Genomic DNA, 18,026 nt, shown 5'->3' on the forward strand with positions numbered 1-18,026 from the left:
ACACAGATACTTGTACCCATTTTTCTTCAGAGGCATTCCTAGGACGGGGTTTGGTCAGGGGAGTTACTTTTGGAGGTAGCTCGGAATAATCAAGACTACCCACACAAAAACAGTTACCTGGGGCAAAGGGAGTTTTGCTTTGATTATTTTGGCAAACCCCATGAGTAAAATCTACCCATGGAGTTTGCCAAAAAGCAGGCAGTTTGATTGTCTACCCCTTAGAGTTTAGTTAAAGTAATATTTAGATAATTTGTGGTTATCCTCTTAAGTTTAGCTTCTATCTATCTATATATATATATATATATATATATATATGTATATAGATAGATATATATATATATATATATATATATATATATATATATATGTATATAGATAGATATATATAGATATAGATATTATACTCCAATATTTGTCGTCATTTTAATACACGGTTACCAAAAGTAGTTGCATGAAGATGCAAATTCTGGATATTAAAGCCATTGCTTGTGATACTTAAGAGATACTTAAGAGAAATAAAACATGAAAGAAAGACCCTGCCAAAATATTCAATTCACCATTCTTCCTAATGGTTAGGTCTATATTGCTTATTATGCATTAGCACTGTACATTACCTAGTAAGGAGACTGTTTTTATCACAGAGAGCACCTGATCCGGGATAGTTTGACTTTGACTGCGGCTGTGGCTATAGCGGCAATAACTGTGAATCCATCTCACCGACCAGTCTTCTCTGGTTTTAGACTCCCTGCGGAGATCCTTCAGAAGTTTCATAGCAACTGCAAAGTTGTTCTGTATGAAGAAAAGATGAAGAATTCTGAATGACTGATTTAGCTGTGCTGCACAGTGATATCAGCACAGAGCTGTAACTCTGACAACCTTGGGAGCCGATGTATTAGGCCAGACTATTCCTAGCTCCAATTTTTACTCCTGTTTTAGGGTGGTTTTTGCAAGCTAACATTACACGTGTATGTAACAGAGGTCTTAGCATGGGAAAAACACGCTAAAACTGGAGTAAACACCACTTGCCAGGATGAACATGTCTCAATGCAAATTATAGGATAATGACATTATTACCTATTACCTTGCATTAGAGGGAAACTGCCTAACACCTTTTTTTTTTTTTTTTAACCATGAGAAATTTGACTTGTGTCAGACAGACGTTAAAACTTCCTGTGATAAAGAGCCAAATGAGGTACAATCTCCTCTCTCCCACCCAAGTTAGGAAAATAATAGCTGGGCTGCTAGTAGAACACCTCTCAAGTGCCCAAGTTAAAAAAAATAACCTGGCTGAGGGCAGAGCTACCTTCCCCTCTCATCCAAACTCAAAAATATAAAGTAGTGGCAAGAGCCCTCAATCAGGGTTCACTAAATTCCAAATGACTTCCCTTCAGAACTTTCAGGGGAATCACCCTCATCCTACCGGAGGTAGAGAAGACCTTACCTCCTCTAGCCCAGCCTCCTGTCAATGTCGGTATAGCTTTAAGCTGTACCAGCATTTAATATTAATTCATTCACTCTTTCACTGTCCACTGATTGGTTCCTCCACTGTCAGCTGTCAGTGAAAAGACCAATCCTGTACAGGCAGTAACAGGAAGCCTGGGCTGGAGGACGATAAGGTCTTCTCTACCTCCAGGAGGTTGAAGAGAATTCCTCTGAAAGTTCAAAATGGGGAGGATTTGAAATTTAGTTGCCCTGATTGAGGGTTCTTGCCACTACTCTAATTTTTTTTTAGCTTTAGTGAGAAGGAGGTGGTTCTACCCACGGTCCAGTTTTTTTTTTTAATTTGTGTGAGGCTGAGAAAGCAAAAAGGGTCATGTCCCACTGCTCCACAAGCATTTTTTTTTAAAAAAGATTTTAGCGCTGATTGGCATGCATATGGCCCATGAGTAAAATAAAATGCTTTTTTTTTAAAATCATGGGGAATTTGCATGACATTAGTTCACTGCATCTTTCAGAGCCACTAATTTCCACTTCCTGCATTAAGTAAAACCTGTGTTAAAAATTTGCATGGGTTTTATTAAGGGGTTTATTACATCAACCCTATGGTTTGCTCCTCCAGTTAACCACTTACTAGTAACTTCTACCAAGTGATTTAATCAACCTATAGTCCAATTGTAAACCTACTGGAATGAGGACACTGTAACCATGTGACGCATCTTGAACAATGGCCCTGATTGGCTAGCAGAGGCTTTGCACAATGTGTAACTGCTGCCATCATAGCTCCTGTCTGTAACCGTGCAGATTGGTGCCGCTTCATTTATCCCTCCAAAATATCTTAATATACTTATTCCACTTTTCAAATTAAGATTTAATACTTATTTGCAACCTTTCCAGGAATGCTGCAAAAAGAAAGTAACAATTAGCATGAGGTGGAAAATATAAATCATTGTAATATGGTTTTGTTTTTTTTAATAAAGTGCTTTCAACCAAGGTGCTGCATGTTACCAACCGTAGCGCAATGGTTGAGAAAGATGATTGAGATCAAAGATAGGTCATAAGGAATCAATAGGAATTCCATTTTGAACAGACATTTTTGGTCTGACACAGGGGATTACAACAGCACAAGAACACTTATTTTATTTAGCCAAGTGTGCCACATCAGCATACTAGACAACTAGCAGGGGTTCCAATTCCAGTCCTTGAGAGCCACAAACAGACCAGGATTTCAGGATATCCCCAATGAATATGCATGAGATAGATTTGCATACAATGGAGGAAATGCATGCAAATTTGCTCAGATTCTCACTTCTGCTGCTGGTCCTGGAACTTAGCTCTGACCCTGCAGCATCAGCAACTCCATCACAACACTTCAATTTGGGCCTTGCATGCTTAGAGGCCCTGTGAAACCCTGTTCCCTCTTCACACATTGGCTTCCTATTACCAAAGAAACCTGCACAAGGGAGCGGGATGCCGCAGTGCCTATCAGAACACGAGGGCTTGCAAACTGTGCGCTGAAGTATTATGATGGACATGGGTGCTGTAAGATTGGTGCTGTTCTCTGGAGCAAATGGTGCTATAGTGGCAAAAGGCCTGGATGAAGGCTTTGCAGCTGGAGCTGTGCGCCGGTGCCTAGGAAAACTTGGTGCTGGAGGCAGCTGCCTGGGGTGACTATGCCTAGAATCCATGCCTGATCCCAAGGTGTGGGTTCATGAGAGGCATTGGTCAGTCAACAAAAGTTGTTTTGGGTTGAAGAACTGGTATTCAGTGGGGTGCAGTCAGATGGGTCACAAAGGGGAGAGATTTTTCTTTTGGTAATTTTCCTGTCCAACAGGATAAACACAACCCTTGCCTATGAGCCAGTTCACTACACCATCTGCTTGACCATTTTTGTTGACTGAACAGACAGAGGCTGTTGCTCAGCACCCAAACTGATATCAGACCTTCTATCATTTTGTGTGCCCCTAAAGGGGATTACTAGAAAACCAACTGACAAATACAGCTACATTAACAGTTCCAGGGTTCACTGTATACAAAAACATCCATTATACGCAATTAAATCAAACAGTACCAAATATATATGATTTTACCTATAGCATGGATAAACACCTGAAAGTACTAACTGAATTATTCAAAGGCTATAACAGTTCAATCATCTTCAAGCATTTTCACTTAAAACGCTCAGCCGCATACTGGTTCAAGAAGATGGAGCTTTGCCCTTGAGCCACAGGCCAGCTCAAAAGAATCCAGAGGGGACTGTATACTACCTGAAGCCCAGACTCATGGCCCTGAGGATAAAGACTGGTCCCTCAGAGGTCCAAAAGGGGATTCCTGGGAGCAATAGTGAAATTACTTCTTACCTTATTATTTCCTTTCCTCTAAGGAAGGCAGGTCAATCGACATCAGTGGATTATGCACTCCTACCTTGGAAAAGGTTCTTGATGCCATAGCCAGACTGCACAGTAGGACATGAAACTGATAATGGTGCCCTACAATGGCAAAATGAAGGAACCACTGATTCTCAAGTCAAATGGGGATATGTAGATAGACTTCCATCAGACTGAGAAACATGAGGAATTCCCTTTTCTGTACTGCCATAATTAGAGTGTAAAGTTTCCATCCTGAAGTGAATCACTTGCAAATGCCTGTTAATTCTCTTCAGATCTAGAATTGATCAGAAGGATCAATCTTACTTCTTGGGAATGACAAAATAAAGAGAATATCACTGCTTATTTGCTTCGATTCGGGAACTGGAATCATGGCCCTGAGGCCTAGCAGCCTTATCAACGTAGCCTTCACTGCCACTCTCCATGCAACTCACTAATGAAGAGAGACCGTAAAGGCTTCAGGAGGAATTCAGAGAAATTCTAGAGCATAGAAGTTTCTAATCACATCCAGGACCCACTGGTCCATTGTGATTTGGGCTCACCTGATATATAAGTGAGATAGACATCAACCTATCTCCGGAAGCAAGCCCCCACACCTTTATTGTGAAGATCAAGATGCTCTGGTACCAGAACCTGTGTCCAAAAGGAGTAGCAGCCTAGTGGTTAGAGCAGTAGGCTATGAACTAGGAAAACCAGGTTCAAATCCCACTACCGCTCCTTGTGACCTTGGGCAAGTCACTTTAACCCCCATTGCCTTAGGTACAAAACTTAGATTGTAAGCCCTTCTGGGGAAAGTGCACCACCTACAGTAGCTGAATGTAATCTGCTTTGAAGTGTTGAAAAGTGAATTATAAATAAGAGCAAGAAAAAGTAATTAAATCTTCCGAAGGGATGTAACTTCTGATTTGCTGCCCCAAAAGAACATGCCACCACCTTCTTGTCCTCTGGCAATCACAGAATCTTGGATTCACCCCACTGATTCACCAACTTACTCCCCAACAAAAGAGAACCCTTAAAGAGTAACCTTGTCAAATTGTATCCGCCGATCAGTTCTGCAGCCACAGTAGGCATCTTGCCACTTTAACAAAAGCTACATATCTAGCGCCTGTAGGTACCAAGTCAAAGTTCACATCAGTTAAAAATGTGGCTCCTGGTTGCATTACCAGTCCACTATCGGTTCCCACTCCTTGAGTCTTCTGAGAGAAATGCAAACCTGCTCGTGCCACAGCAAGAAGCTATTTGCAAATTTACTACCATCACTTCAAACGCCCGCTTGAGGATGGCCTCAATCCTTTTATCCTGAGCATCCTTCAGTGCTGCTCCCCCTTCGACTGGGATGATGGTTTGCTTGGTGACAGCGGACACCAAGGCATCAACCTTCAGGAATTGCAACTGTTCCCTTGCCTTCAGATCCAAGGGGGAGAGGCTGCCAAGGAATGCCCGCAATTCCATTCAAGGTCAATCAATTCTTGCACTAGTTCCAGCAGTGGCAAGAAACAAGATGCCTTGTACAAGATAACCAAGATGGGATCTTTCTTTTGTAATCCTGTAGTGCCTTCTACTCTGAGCATTTCCAGGGTCTGAGTCAATGGACCTGACAACTCTTCCTTGTGAAGGAAGTGGAGTAGAGTCCTAATATGACTCCAAGTCAGGTGGATTTTTCCCCTCTTCCAGTGGTGTGGAATCCCAGTCACCACTGGAATCATCTGATAGGTTATGATCCTCATTCCTCCTTTACCTCACCAGGGACAGCTTCTTTACGGCACTTGCCCAATTTGGACGCCGAGTGGGAAGACCTAGGATGAGTCCCCTCCTTATGGGGCTGCTTCATCTCCACTGGACACCCTTTCAGAAAGGCTTATAACCCTGGAAAACTCCACCAAGGAGGAGAAGGCGGACTCCATACCAGGCCCATAGGACTGAACATGGCACTCTCTGACCCTACCCCAAGGATGTCCCTCCCATCAGGAACAAGGGGGAGGGGAATTGCCTTTCATAATGCCTCCTGTACCTACCTCCATCGAGTCTTTCATCAGTAAAGGGGATGCCCAGACGGTGGCAAAATCCTTGGGAGGCAAATTGCCTTAAGCCTCTAGACAGCACTGGCCATAGGAGTGCATAACCCACCGGTGTGAATTGGCCTGCTTGAGTGCAGAGGAAACATTGTTCTGGCATCTTGAGGGCTGCGAGCAGTAGAATGGATCCCATAACAGATCTGCTCCCCCTTGCCTGGACATCAACCTCCTGACCTGACTAAGCAGATTCAAACCTGAACTGGACCTTCCTGCTTAAGATTTGCACTAACTATTAAGGATTGTTAACCTGCTGCACTTCAAGCATAGAGATAGCTTACATTTGTTTTTAGAGGTCAATTTATCTAAGTACTTAGTTGTTGCTGTGAAAATAAATGCAGAGTTGAACCTGCAGGAGTTGGTTTAATAGTTCCAGGCTGATAACTCAACACTAGTAAAGGGATTCCTTCTTCCTAAGTTCATAGGGGATGAACAAAGAAGCACAGAAACTAAGACCCTAACCCTGTAAAAGTGTCAACCAGAAGAAATGTTATATGCATACACCTTCCCTGCTGGTGTCTAGTTCAATATTTGGAATAAATTAATGAATATATATATATATGATGCTAGCAAAAGTCAGTGTGAGGTAATTATTTTTTTCCTAAAGAATGCTACCTTACATACGGTAATGAAATTCAAAGAAGCATGGGATAAATGCAGAGGACTCTAGTGGTACAGAGGATTATCATGAAGCATTGGGACATCTTGCACAGAGCGGCAATTATAAACCTAAACAGTAGCTGTACAACAGCATCAGACTTCCAAGAAGGTAAGTTGGGTAAAATTCAAACATCAATGAGCATAGGAAGGGCAGAGTACACACACACACTTTTAAAATCATCCTCACTAATCTTTGTGGCTGTGGGGATTATTACAAAATTTAGTAATAACACATAGGAGGCAGTGCGAGTGTTGGCTTAAGTATTGGTCCTGTGAAAGTTAAAGATGGTAAAAGCAGAGGTGGTGGTGGTCAGCACTGTAATGGATTTGGGGCATACTTGGGACAGATATGCAGGAAAATGGATAAGAAGTCATATAAAAGATATAGGGGAAGGGATGCATATGAGAATTCACATATGCATTTACCCATAGAGGGCAAATCTCAGCTTTACAGTCTAGGTGAGCCATTTTGGTCTTTATCGGTCCTGATTTATTATGTTACTATATTAACAGGTTCACTTCTGCTGGATGTACAGAGAGATACTGGAAAGAAAAATTCATACAGCTCAGCGTCAACATTTTAACACAACGTATCTTTACTAAACTGTACACAAATTAGCTAAATTTGTGGCTTTTGCATTAGCTAACATGTCTAAGTGTAACTGTACAAAAACAAAAAAACTGTATCTAAGAGATAAGCAGACAAAATCACCTGTTTTCTGGCGCTCTCTACCATCTTCAGTTTCATATTAAATTTGCAACTTCTTATCAGTGATGGAATGTCTTCTTCCTGTTTATCCACTTCCATTTGGTCACTTGCAGTGCCCCCTCCATCCATCTCCATGCTGTCATCAGCCTGGAAATTAGGAAGTTTCTCTTTGATTTTGTCCAGAAAGAAACATCTAAAAAATGAGGAAAAAAAGTCAGCCACATAGACACATCAAAAATTAGAACTGTATTGTACTTTATCAGCTTAGTTTTTCTAGGTCAGGACTACTCTGCTCCCTTCAATATATCTCAACTCTCCAGTTAAATGAGCATTTTCCCTGCGTGATTGATGATTTCCTCATTGGGGGCTGATGAAAAAGAGTAATTGTGGTTGCCCTTAGAGACCAAAGGCCTAATTTTTAAAACCTGATACATGTGAAAACCATGTTGCCAGGACATTCATATTCAAGGCTCACCACTGACTTTTTGGCTTAGATCGTGTGTTCTAATTATAGTGCCATATGAAACATTCTTTTTTAAAAATGTTTTCTACTGCAACTAAAAGTCAATGTTATATGGATACTTCTTCTACCCCGAATCAATTAAGCCTGATACTTCACTTGGAATACATATCCAGCGCAGCTCACTGCTTCAATGGCAGGGGGAATGAAGAAAAGAGGATTTACATTCAGACAACCAACAAGGACTGAATTGCACAGGCTGAGTAAACAAATAAGCGTGGGAGTAGCTTGCTTATTGTGGCAGTTACTACCCCTAATCAATTAAGTTAGATACTTCACTTAGATGCAGCTCCAGCACTGCTCTCTACATTAACGGCTGGGGTGGAAGGTAACTAGAACCAAAAAGTGACTAATAAGGGCCAAGAGTAACAGATAAGTATGAGAAAAAAAAAAAAGTATGAAAGCTTGCTGGGCAGACTGGATAGGCCGTTTTGTCTTCTTCTGCTGTCATTTCTATGTTTCTATATTTTTCGCTCCATAAGATGCAGCTGACCATAAGACGCACCTAGGATTCAGAGCTGGAAAATTTAAAAAAACTAATAATAATAATGGTGTGGTAAACCGGCTCTGCTCCTGGGCGTCTGTGCGTCTTATGGAGCAAATTAGGGGAGGGCATAAAAGTTTTTTTGGTCCCCATTTCATTTTCGGGTCTGGGGAGGGCCATTTTTGTCCACTCCCCGGATCAGAAAACGTTTATCCCAACCCTTTAAAGTTAATTAACTACAACCCCCCACTCTCCTGACCCCTCCATGACATGCCAGCGGGGGTGCGGGAGTGATCTCCTGCACTCGGGCAGTCGGCTGCCAGTATTCAAAATGGCGCCAATAGCCTTTGCCCTTACTATGTCACAGGGGCTTCCGGTGCCATTGGTCGGCCACTGTCACATGGTAGGAGCAATGGATGGCCGGGCAGCCCACGGCCCGAGTGCAGGAGTTCACTCCCGCACCCCTGCTGGACCACCAGGGACTTTTGGCAAGTCTTGGGGGGGGGGGTCAAAAGGGTGGGGGGTTGTAGTTAAGTAACTTTAAAGGGTTGGGATGGGGTTTTTTTGTTGGGGTTTTTTTTTTTTTTTTTATCATCGCTCCATAAGACGCACAGACATTTTCTCCCCACTTTTGGGGGGAAAAAAGTGTGTCTTATGGAGCGAAAAATACAAGTTGACTTAGAAAATAGCCACTGCTATTTCTAGCAACAGTAACATGGAATAGACTTAGTTTTTGGGTACTTGCCAAGTTCTTATGGCCTGGATTGGCCACTGTTGGAAACAGGATGCTGGGCTTGATGGACCCTTGGTCTGACTCAGTATGGCATATTTTTATGTTCTTAAGATGACCAGTAACAAAAACAAGCATTTAAAAATCAATAGTGTACTGTGATGACAGAATTGGACTACTGTAATACCATGTATTGGGGTTTACCAGGGTTATGCTCAGGAAATTCCAAGTCATTCAGAATATGGCTGCTAGGCTTGTTATGGGTCGGTCTAGACAAGATCTAGCAGCTCCTTTACTTATGAAACCACATTGGCGCCCTATAAAACTTTGGTGTAAGTTTAAGATATTAGTTCTTGCATTTAAAATTCTGCAAGAGAAATTCCTGCCGCATAAGAAAAAATGTTTGCCTTGTAACCAACCAACTAGAATTTTACGTTCACAGTATTACCAGTTACATCTTCCATCTGCTACATCCTTTTGCTATGTTAAGATGCAACAGTGATTCCAATGTTATGGAATGCTCTGCTACTATCAATCAGAAAAGAGCTGGATTTAATGCGGTTTTGCCAAAAAGTGAAGACATGGTTGATGATATCTGATATCGGTTTAGATAATCCATTTGTTATGGAATAACAATACTGTATAATATTTATTTCAGTTTTTTTAATTTAAATATGGTATATTTGTTGGATTTATGGATTATATATATTGTATTATTTTACTGTAATGTACATCAGTTTGAGCTACTTTATTGTAAAATCAGAAAAGCAATTCAGGGTGGGAGATATATCCTTCTTGGAGCTCAATCTTTATTTGCATGGATGTGATGCCTGCCAGGGGTTCTGATATTAAGTATAAATTTAAATATTTTTAATTACATGACCTAGATGCTACAAAAAAAGAACAAACAAACCACAAAATGTACTACTACCATTGCAATTTTACCTTCCAATCCCATTAGCTACTTTTGCTATTACAAATCCATGTAGATGGAGCTAAGTGGGAAGAGCTTTCAAATACATAAAACAATGTTTTAAGAATAAAATAAAAAATGGAGAACAGAAGAGAGGGATCTTGACTACTTTGTTTTACAACTGATCTATAAAGAAAAAAATTCTGATGGTAATAAAAACTATAAATGAAAAAACAATAATAAAATGCAGCACAGAAACTCTGTTGTACTAATAAGAGCATGAGTAAACTTAGTTTATTACCGATTTGTAATAATGTCATCCCAGATGTTCATTGGGTCCAGTTTAGTATCAGGATATCTGCTTGTCCACATTCTGAGAAGTTTCTTAAGTGAAGTTTGGGAATTTAAATTGCCTGGAGATATTTAAAAAATATCCATAAGGACTGATCTCCCCACGATACAAACACATTGAGCAAAGCAATAAACAGAGGCCATCACATGTCCTGTTCTACCACCATTTCTTACACTTACATATGAAATTCCTGTCTGCTTATTTCTCTTAAAAAAAAAAAAAATCTACCCAGAACTGAAAGAAACCTAGTTTCGGGAACACATTTTAATCACCAAAGCGCCTCAAATGTATTCTCCAATGAAAAAAATAAATACAATTCTCCTGGAAAAAATTAGCTTTTTTAAGCAATGGGATCATGTACTGTATAAGCTGTAAACAAGCAAATAGTAACTGTATGTATGTCAGCAGTTCAAAAGGAAAATAATACTGTAAAGATTCCTTACTTGGTTTACTGATAAAATTAATGAAGTCCTGTGTTTCAGTTAAGGCTTGCACAGACTGTAGTTTGGTTAGTCGGCTTTTATGTAGCAGGGAATCAATACTGGAATAATTCTAGAAAAAAAATATAGTTTTACTAGTTACATATATTAACTATTTGTCTTGTCAATACTTAGGAGCTTTGTTAAAATTATAGAACAAGTCCAGTCTACTATCCTTGCAAAAGCAGAGATGCTTACCTGTAACAGGTATTCTTCAAGGACACCAGGATGTTAGTCCTCACACATGAGTGACATCATCGAATGCAGCCCGGCACGGAAAACTTATGTCAGTTTCTAGAACTTTCACTTGGCCTCACTGAGCATGCCCAGCATATGTTATAACGGGAACACGCGGAGTTCCCTTCAGTCTTACAACATAGAAATCAAGGATAAAAATAAAAAAAAACACAAAAGAAACCCACATACAGGAAACCAAACTCTTCGGGGTGGCAGATGGGTTTCATGAGGACTAACTTCCTGCTGTCCTTGGAGAACACCTGTTAGAGGTAAGCAACTTTGCTTTCTCAGAGAAGCAGCAGACTGGTAGTCCTCATACATGGGTGAATCCCTAGCTACAGGCTGTCCCTGTGAAAAAGGGACCAACAAACACCCAAAACAGATGCCAATGGGCACAACAAGGATTTTGTTGATAAGGGGGGGGGGGACGGGGGACCAGTCTGAAAACAAACAACAGGCCTTAGACAGGAACAGAATTGGGTTCTACACCTCAAACAAGTTCCGAAGGACAGATTGGCCAAACCTATCATTGCTTTGGCCATCCCTATCCAAGCAAGTGAGATGTGAATGTGTAATGAGAAATCCATGTTGCAGTTCTGCAGATCTCCTCCATGGAATCTGCTTGCAAGTAGCCACCAATGCTGCCATGGCTTGAACAGAAGGAGCCTTGACATGACCCCCAAGATGCAGTCCTGCTCGGGCAAAACAGAAGGAGATGCAGTCTGCTAGCCAATTAGTGTGTGTCTGCTTGGCAACAGCAATGCCCACCTTATTACTTTCAAAAGAAACAAAAAGTTGGTTGGATCATCTATAGGCTTCTGTTTGCTCCAGGAAGAAGGCTAAGGCTCTCTTGCAGTCCAAGCTGTGCAGGGTTTGTTTGCCTTGCTGCAAATGGGGTCTAGGGAAGAATGTTGGCAGGATGACGGACTGATTAAGACAGAAATCAGATTCCAACTTAGGTATGCAAGACCACTCTGTCATGAAAAAACTTAGTATAAGGTGAATAAGTCACTAAGGCCTCGAGCTCACTGACCCTGCGTGCTGAAGTGACCGCCTCCAAAAATAAGACTTTCCAGGTCAGGTACTTCAGGTCACAAGAGCAATGAGCATAAGCCCCTGGAAAAGCTTCCTCTCAAGAGCATCCATCGCTCTATGATCCTTCCCCGTGTGTGCCAAGGAATGGGTCCTAGAACGCTAGACTCTCGAGACCACCACAGATAGGTGGAGCTGTTGCTTGTTGAACTCGGGAGCCTTCTGGACAAGCTAAACCACCATCCACCTTCTTGTTCACAGGAGGCACTGTGAGGGGGGTGTTCCAACATCCTTAACAGCAGCTTTATAAGGATCTCGTGCACTGGGACTGCCACGATTTCCTCAGGAGGCACCACGAACTGGAAGATTTCAAGCATACTGTACCTGGTATCCTCCTTGGTTAATAACTGAAAGGGGATGGCCTCAGGCATCAACCTAACAAAACCTGTGAAGGAGGACCATGTCCTCAAGCGAGGACTTCCTTTGCTCCTCTGGAGGAGACTGATCTGAGGGGAGACCATCAGAAGCATCGTCAGATATCTCAGACCATTCCTAATTCAGGATTTTAAAACTTTGACATAAGTTTTCCGTGCCGGGTTCCAACTGATGTCGCCCATTTGTGAGAACTACTATCCTGCTTGTCCTTGGAGAAAATCAGTTTATAAGGATGGCAGATCCCAATCATTTAACCTAGTAAATTAATCTTATGTCCAATGCAATACGCCCAGGGTGGCCAACTCCGGTCCTAAAGAACCACAACAGGTCACGTTTTCAGGATATCCATGATGAATATTCATGCAACAGATCTGCATACAATGGAGGAAGTGCAGGCAAATCTCTAAGAGGCATATTTATTGTGGATATCCTGAAAAATAGGCCTGTTTGTGGCTCTCAAGGACCAGAGTTAGCCAACCCTTTTATAGGTAGTTGTGTTGTTGTGTTTTCCAGTCTGGAGGTCTGGTGTCAACAAAGTGTTCTTTCAGATGGAAGGAGTTCTATATCTACCAAGTTCATCTAGTTTCCCTTTCCCTCTTTCCACCTTGAAGTCTTTAATCAAAGCTCACTTGTTCAGAGATATTCTAGATTAAATTTGGATGAAATCAATAAACTCCAATAAGATTCAAAATTACCTATCTTTACCAGATATAAAAATATACAATAGAGATGTGTGAAGTGCAGACCTAATTTTTTTTGTTTGTTAGTTTTTGTTTCAGGTGCAATTTTTTCCCTCATTTCGTTTTAATGTTTATTTTGGTTTCATTTGCTGAACCAAAATAAATATTTAAAAAAACCTAAGCCCCAAAATCAACCAAAAAATGAAATGGAGTTTCTCTAGGCCTCCATCACTGTTCTCCTAAGCTTTCTGGGGCCTTCCTAACCCCTTGCCCAGGCTTACCCAGCTCGGCTGAACTCAGCCTAGTCATGGCCTTCCTGGACCCCTCTGAACTCCTCTCCTACCTCACACTTAAGTAGGCTGGGGACCTCCCTGGTCTCCACTTAACCCTTCCATGGGTGTTCTGCAGCAAAGTGGCAGAAACAATGCCCATTTGCTCCTGCCCCTCCATACTCTGTCTAAAAATGGCAGCCATATCTAACAACTGTAACTTAGTACTGCCCGGTCAGTGTATCTCATAACATATAAACATAAACACCTCACCAACTGAATTGGGAATTCATTTATTTACAATATACAACCAGACCTCATATATTGTATAGGAGAGTCTTCAAAGTCTTTGCACAATTACTCTCACTAAAAAGCTACCACATAAATATGTTCATCTGTGGTTCCTCTATTCTTATAATCATCGGTCTTGGTTGAACAAAAATGGATTTTCAAATTATCCGCCCAAAGTCCGTATGGCATGAACGATGCAGTAGATTGGGCAACGTTGATATGACATCATAGACATAGCGTGTCACAGCATTGGTTACGCAGGGATAGTGAAGGTACCTATTGGCTGTTGTACTATCCGAAGGTGGGTTTAAATGCCGCCTCAGAGCAACAACATTTTTGGGAAACGCTGAAAGCATGGAAAGAATGACAGCACAGAAGAATGGAGTGTATGTATATTAAACAACAGGTAGAAATTTCAATTTCAGAGCCTGTTATATTTAATTATTCTGTTTTATTTTAGAAGCAAACAAAAGTTGAAACATTGTCCCTGACGAAGCATTAAAGAAACACGAGCCGTGTCGGGCATACGATCACTCCTCCAGCGTTTCGGTCACTCAGCATAAAAGATAAGTGGCATTCACTATATAAATTTTAAAAAAAGGACAACCAAGACCGATGATTATAAGAATAGAGGAACCACAGATGAACATATTTATGTGGTAGCTTTTTAGTGAGAGTAATTGTGCAAAGACTTTGAAGACTCTCCTATATAATATATGAGGTCTGGTTGTATATTATAAATAAATGAATTCCCAATTCAGTTGGTGAGGTGTTTATGTTTATATAAAAATGGCAGCCGGCACAGAGTCTGATGCCAAAGTGGCATTATGGCACTGTTCTTAGGACTGACTGGCACCATTTTTTTGTACAGTCGTAAGTTTGTATAGTTGTATAAGAAAATGATGCCAGCTGGCCCCAAGGCCAGTGCCATTTTGATGTCACTTTGGTGCCAGTCTCAGGGCTGGGCATTGGTTTTAAATAGATTATGATGGGACAGGAATAAGTGTGTATCACTCCTGCCCCTTTGTTGCTGCAGGACCCCCAGTGAAGGGGTAAGAAGGCCAAGGACGTTGGAGGGGACCTGTAGGGCCCGGTTTGGCTCAGTCCAGGTGGGTAGGCCCTAGCTTGGTGGTGGAGCCAATTTAATTTTTAATTTATTGCAAATAGTGCACACTATTTGCTAAAATGAAACACTTGACAATTTGGGTTTTTTTCATAGTGCCCATGTATTTGTTTCTGGTAAAATGAACTGAAACAAAAATAGACTGCTTTGGTTACATTTACCCATTAGTTTTAAATGAATGCACATCCCTAATATACATTATTGGCATTATATAAATAAAATAGTATTCAGTATTCATATTATACAATGGAGTTGTGACTCTATTGTATCTAATCTACTGTAAAAACACATTTGAGAATTTACATAAAATATATGGTGGATGTTTCACTAAGTTGATGCCTAGTATCTTTTATACTTATTACGTCTTGGCATGTGTCTGCTCTGTACTTACATACCCATACTGACAACCAATGTTGCACATTACAAAAAAGAACCACAACTGGTTGGATGAGCTGTCCAGACTATGGTGCTTAACAGTGAAACAAATTTATTTTTTATTATCTTTTTATATTCTGCTTTTCACACTTCTTTCAGAGCTTCAAAGCGGATTACATTCAGGTACTGCAGGTATTTCCCTATCCTCAGAGGGTTTACAATCTAAGTTTGTACCTGAGGCAATGGAGGGTAAAGTGACTTGCCCAAGATCACAAGGAGAAGCAGTGGGATTTGAACCCTGGTCTCTCTGGGTACTCCTCCACTCCACAAATACAGCGTAAATGTTGTTTGCATAGCTTAATGCTATATCCAATCCTTGAAGAGCTGCACCTTAAAATAATCCCACATTTTAATAAAGCCCTAGTTTTATTCATTCTGGTTTCTTTCAAATTCCTTCAGTAAAAACAATGCTTATTTAACTCTGCTAATACTTAGAATACACAGTGCCAAACCCCTAAAGAAGAAGATGAATATATGAATTACAATGCTGTTACCTGCATGAACACTTGCATGCCATTGTTGATGTAGTATTTTGCTCTGTCAAAGTCATCTTGTAAGATATAGAGAAGACTCAACTCCTGGCTATAATTTGTCTCCAGAAGTGCCTTTCTTTGCTCAGTTTTCATGGCTTCATCTATAAATGTCAGCAAGGACTGGTCATTTTCTTCTTGAAGCAATAATTTCACTTTGCTGCGCATCATATATGGAAGATAGGTTTCCTTAAAGTAAACACAGGATTACAATGTTTAACCTAGAGTTACCTTTTATTACCACCACCCATGTATATTGGTTAAGGGGACGTTAGTGATAACAGAAAAGTCACAAACTGCGAGAAGTTTATAGTGAACATATAGATTCATCTGTACACAGTTGTAGGAATTAAACATAGGTGTCGGAACGGGTGAGCCACCTGGGACCTGGCCCATCTAGCTTTTTGTCCCAGCCATTCCAGAAACTCTGATGTCAATCCAATACTGTGTTGCATGACTCCTTCATGGGTTAAAGAATGCAGGCATCTGGGTGTGAGATCTGAGGCTTTTGGCTGAGGGGGGTCAGAGACTAGAGACTGGCAAGGGAGGGGTAGAGATCAGAGGCTGGAGACTGGCTGACTGGGGGAGGGTCTGCGGTTGGAGACTGGCTGGCTGTGGAAGGAGTTCGAGCTTGAGGCTGACTAGTTAGCTGGGGTGGGCACTGGCAAGCAGGATTTGGGGAATGAATGAATAGGGAATAAGCTTGCAAGGCTGGCTGGCTGGGAGGAAATGGTGGGGGACAGGCTGGCTGGGGGATGCAAAACTAATTGGTTAAGAATAGTGGCATAATAAAGTGGGGAGGGGGGGATGCGGTTCATCCCGGGTAACAGCCAGCAGGAGAGTGCCAGCTGGGGGGGGGGGGGTGCACCATCAAGAGAAAGGGCAGTGGCCACAAGTGGAACCCATCTAGCTTGTGACAGAAGAGAGAGGCTGGTAGTCACAGGCAGCTGAAGAGGCAGAGGGCCAGAATGACCGCATGTGAGTCTATGTGACAGAGAGGAAGGGGTATGTGAGTGTGTGTGTATATATATGAATAAGAGACCGAGAGCCTGTGTGTTTGTGTATGAGAGCGCGAGTGTGTGTGTGTATGGGAGTGAAGGTGGTGTTTGTGTGTGAGAAGGAGCTTGTGTGAACTGGTATGCATGTGTGAGGGAGAGAAAAATGGAGGAAGCCTGTGTGAGAGAGAAGGGAATCGGAGCTCAGTGGCGGGGACACGGAGAAGTGAACCTTGGCAGAGGAGGGTGCCAAAGGAAGTATCCACCCCAGGTGCTAAGTATTTTAGGTACGCCACTGGTTGAGTGTGCATATGTGAGTTTGTGAGTGTGAGAGTGAGAGAGAGAGTGTGTGTGTGTGTGTGTGTGTGTTGGTACAGCCAGAACTCATTTTTTGGCTGAGTGGGCACTAAGCATACAGGCTCAAATATCACACTGTAATGTAAACATAAGTCCCGGTTCAAAATGGTGCACTGCATTTTTTTGGGGTTTTTTTTAGTAAATAGACCTCACTGAAAATAATGGGGCCTACCTGGAAGAATGCATATTTTGGCATGTTAACACTTATCACACTTTTTTTGAATAGGGGAGAACCACTGTCCTAGAACACAATACACCCTCCTATTGGGAAGTGCAGAATGGAAAATAGAACAAACTGGACTGCCACAGATCCCTACACAGAAACATGTTAGCAGATTACCTCACTTCGATCACACAGATAGCCTCCTTAATCACAAAATGTGGATAGACCCTCATCAAATACAGTAGAAGTGATCTCAAATTAGAAATAGAAATATGCAAAAAACCTAGAACCTGCCTATAGTGCAACATTGGAGAAAAAGAAATGCATTTCCTCCTATACTGTGCTAAATACAAAGGTAACAGAGATGCACAATTTCCAAAACTAACAAAGAAAAATGAAAATTGGTTCTTACCTGCTAATTTTCGTTTCTGTTATATCCAGTGGCGTAGCCACGGGTGGGCAGGTGCCCACCCAACTTAGACCCAGGCCCACCCAACTGGCACCGGAACTGCAAGGCTGTCGCGGGATCCCATCCCCGCGACAGCGAACAAGGGAACCCACGCCTCGCGCGCCATCACGGCACACGTGGGGAAGCGCGGCTGCGGCCGTATGGCCAACCGGTCTTCCTGTTGAGGGGGGGAGCGGAAGCGCCGCGGGCAGCTTCCGCTTCCTCCCCCCAAAGCAGGAAGATCAGCTGCCTCTCCTGCTGCCACCCGTTCTCCTGCTATCTTCGGGC

At 41.9% G+C, this 18,026-nt stretch overlaps 1 protein-coding gene across 2 annotated transcripts in view; it reads right to left on the reverse strand.

The window, feature by feature from the left end:
* PRKDC (protein kinase, DNA-activated, catalytic subunit) overlaps positions 1 to 18,026 on the reverse strand; it is a 683,602-nt gene that overhangs the window by 129,336 nt on the left and 536,240 nt on the right. For both annotated transcript variants that reach the window (XM_029591248.1, XM_029591249.1), the window contains 5 exons: positions 15,740 to 15,964; positions 10,708 to 10,816; positions 10,214 to 10,325; positions 7,269 to 7,458; positions 615 to 789 (listed from right to left, as the gene is read on the reverse strand). In XM_029591248.1, the coding sequence (XP_029447108.1) occupies positions 615 to 789; positions 7,269 to 7,458; positions 10,214 to 10,325; positions 10,708 to 10,816; positions 15,740 to 15,964 (811 nt within the window). The remainder of the gene's footprint in view (positions 1 to 614; positions 790 to 7,268; positions 7,459 to 10,213; positions 10,326 to 10,707; positions 10,817 to 15,739; positions 15,965 to 18,026) is intronic.

Source organism: Rhinatrema bivittatum, chromosome 2 (assembly GCF_901001135.1).
Source record: "Rhinatrema bivittatum chromosome 2, aRhiBiv1.1, whole genome shotgun sequence".
Taxonomy (NCBI): Eukaryota; Metazoa; Chordata; class Amphibia; order Gymnophiona; family Rhinatrematidae; genus Rhinatrema; species Rhinatrema bivittatum.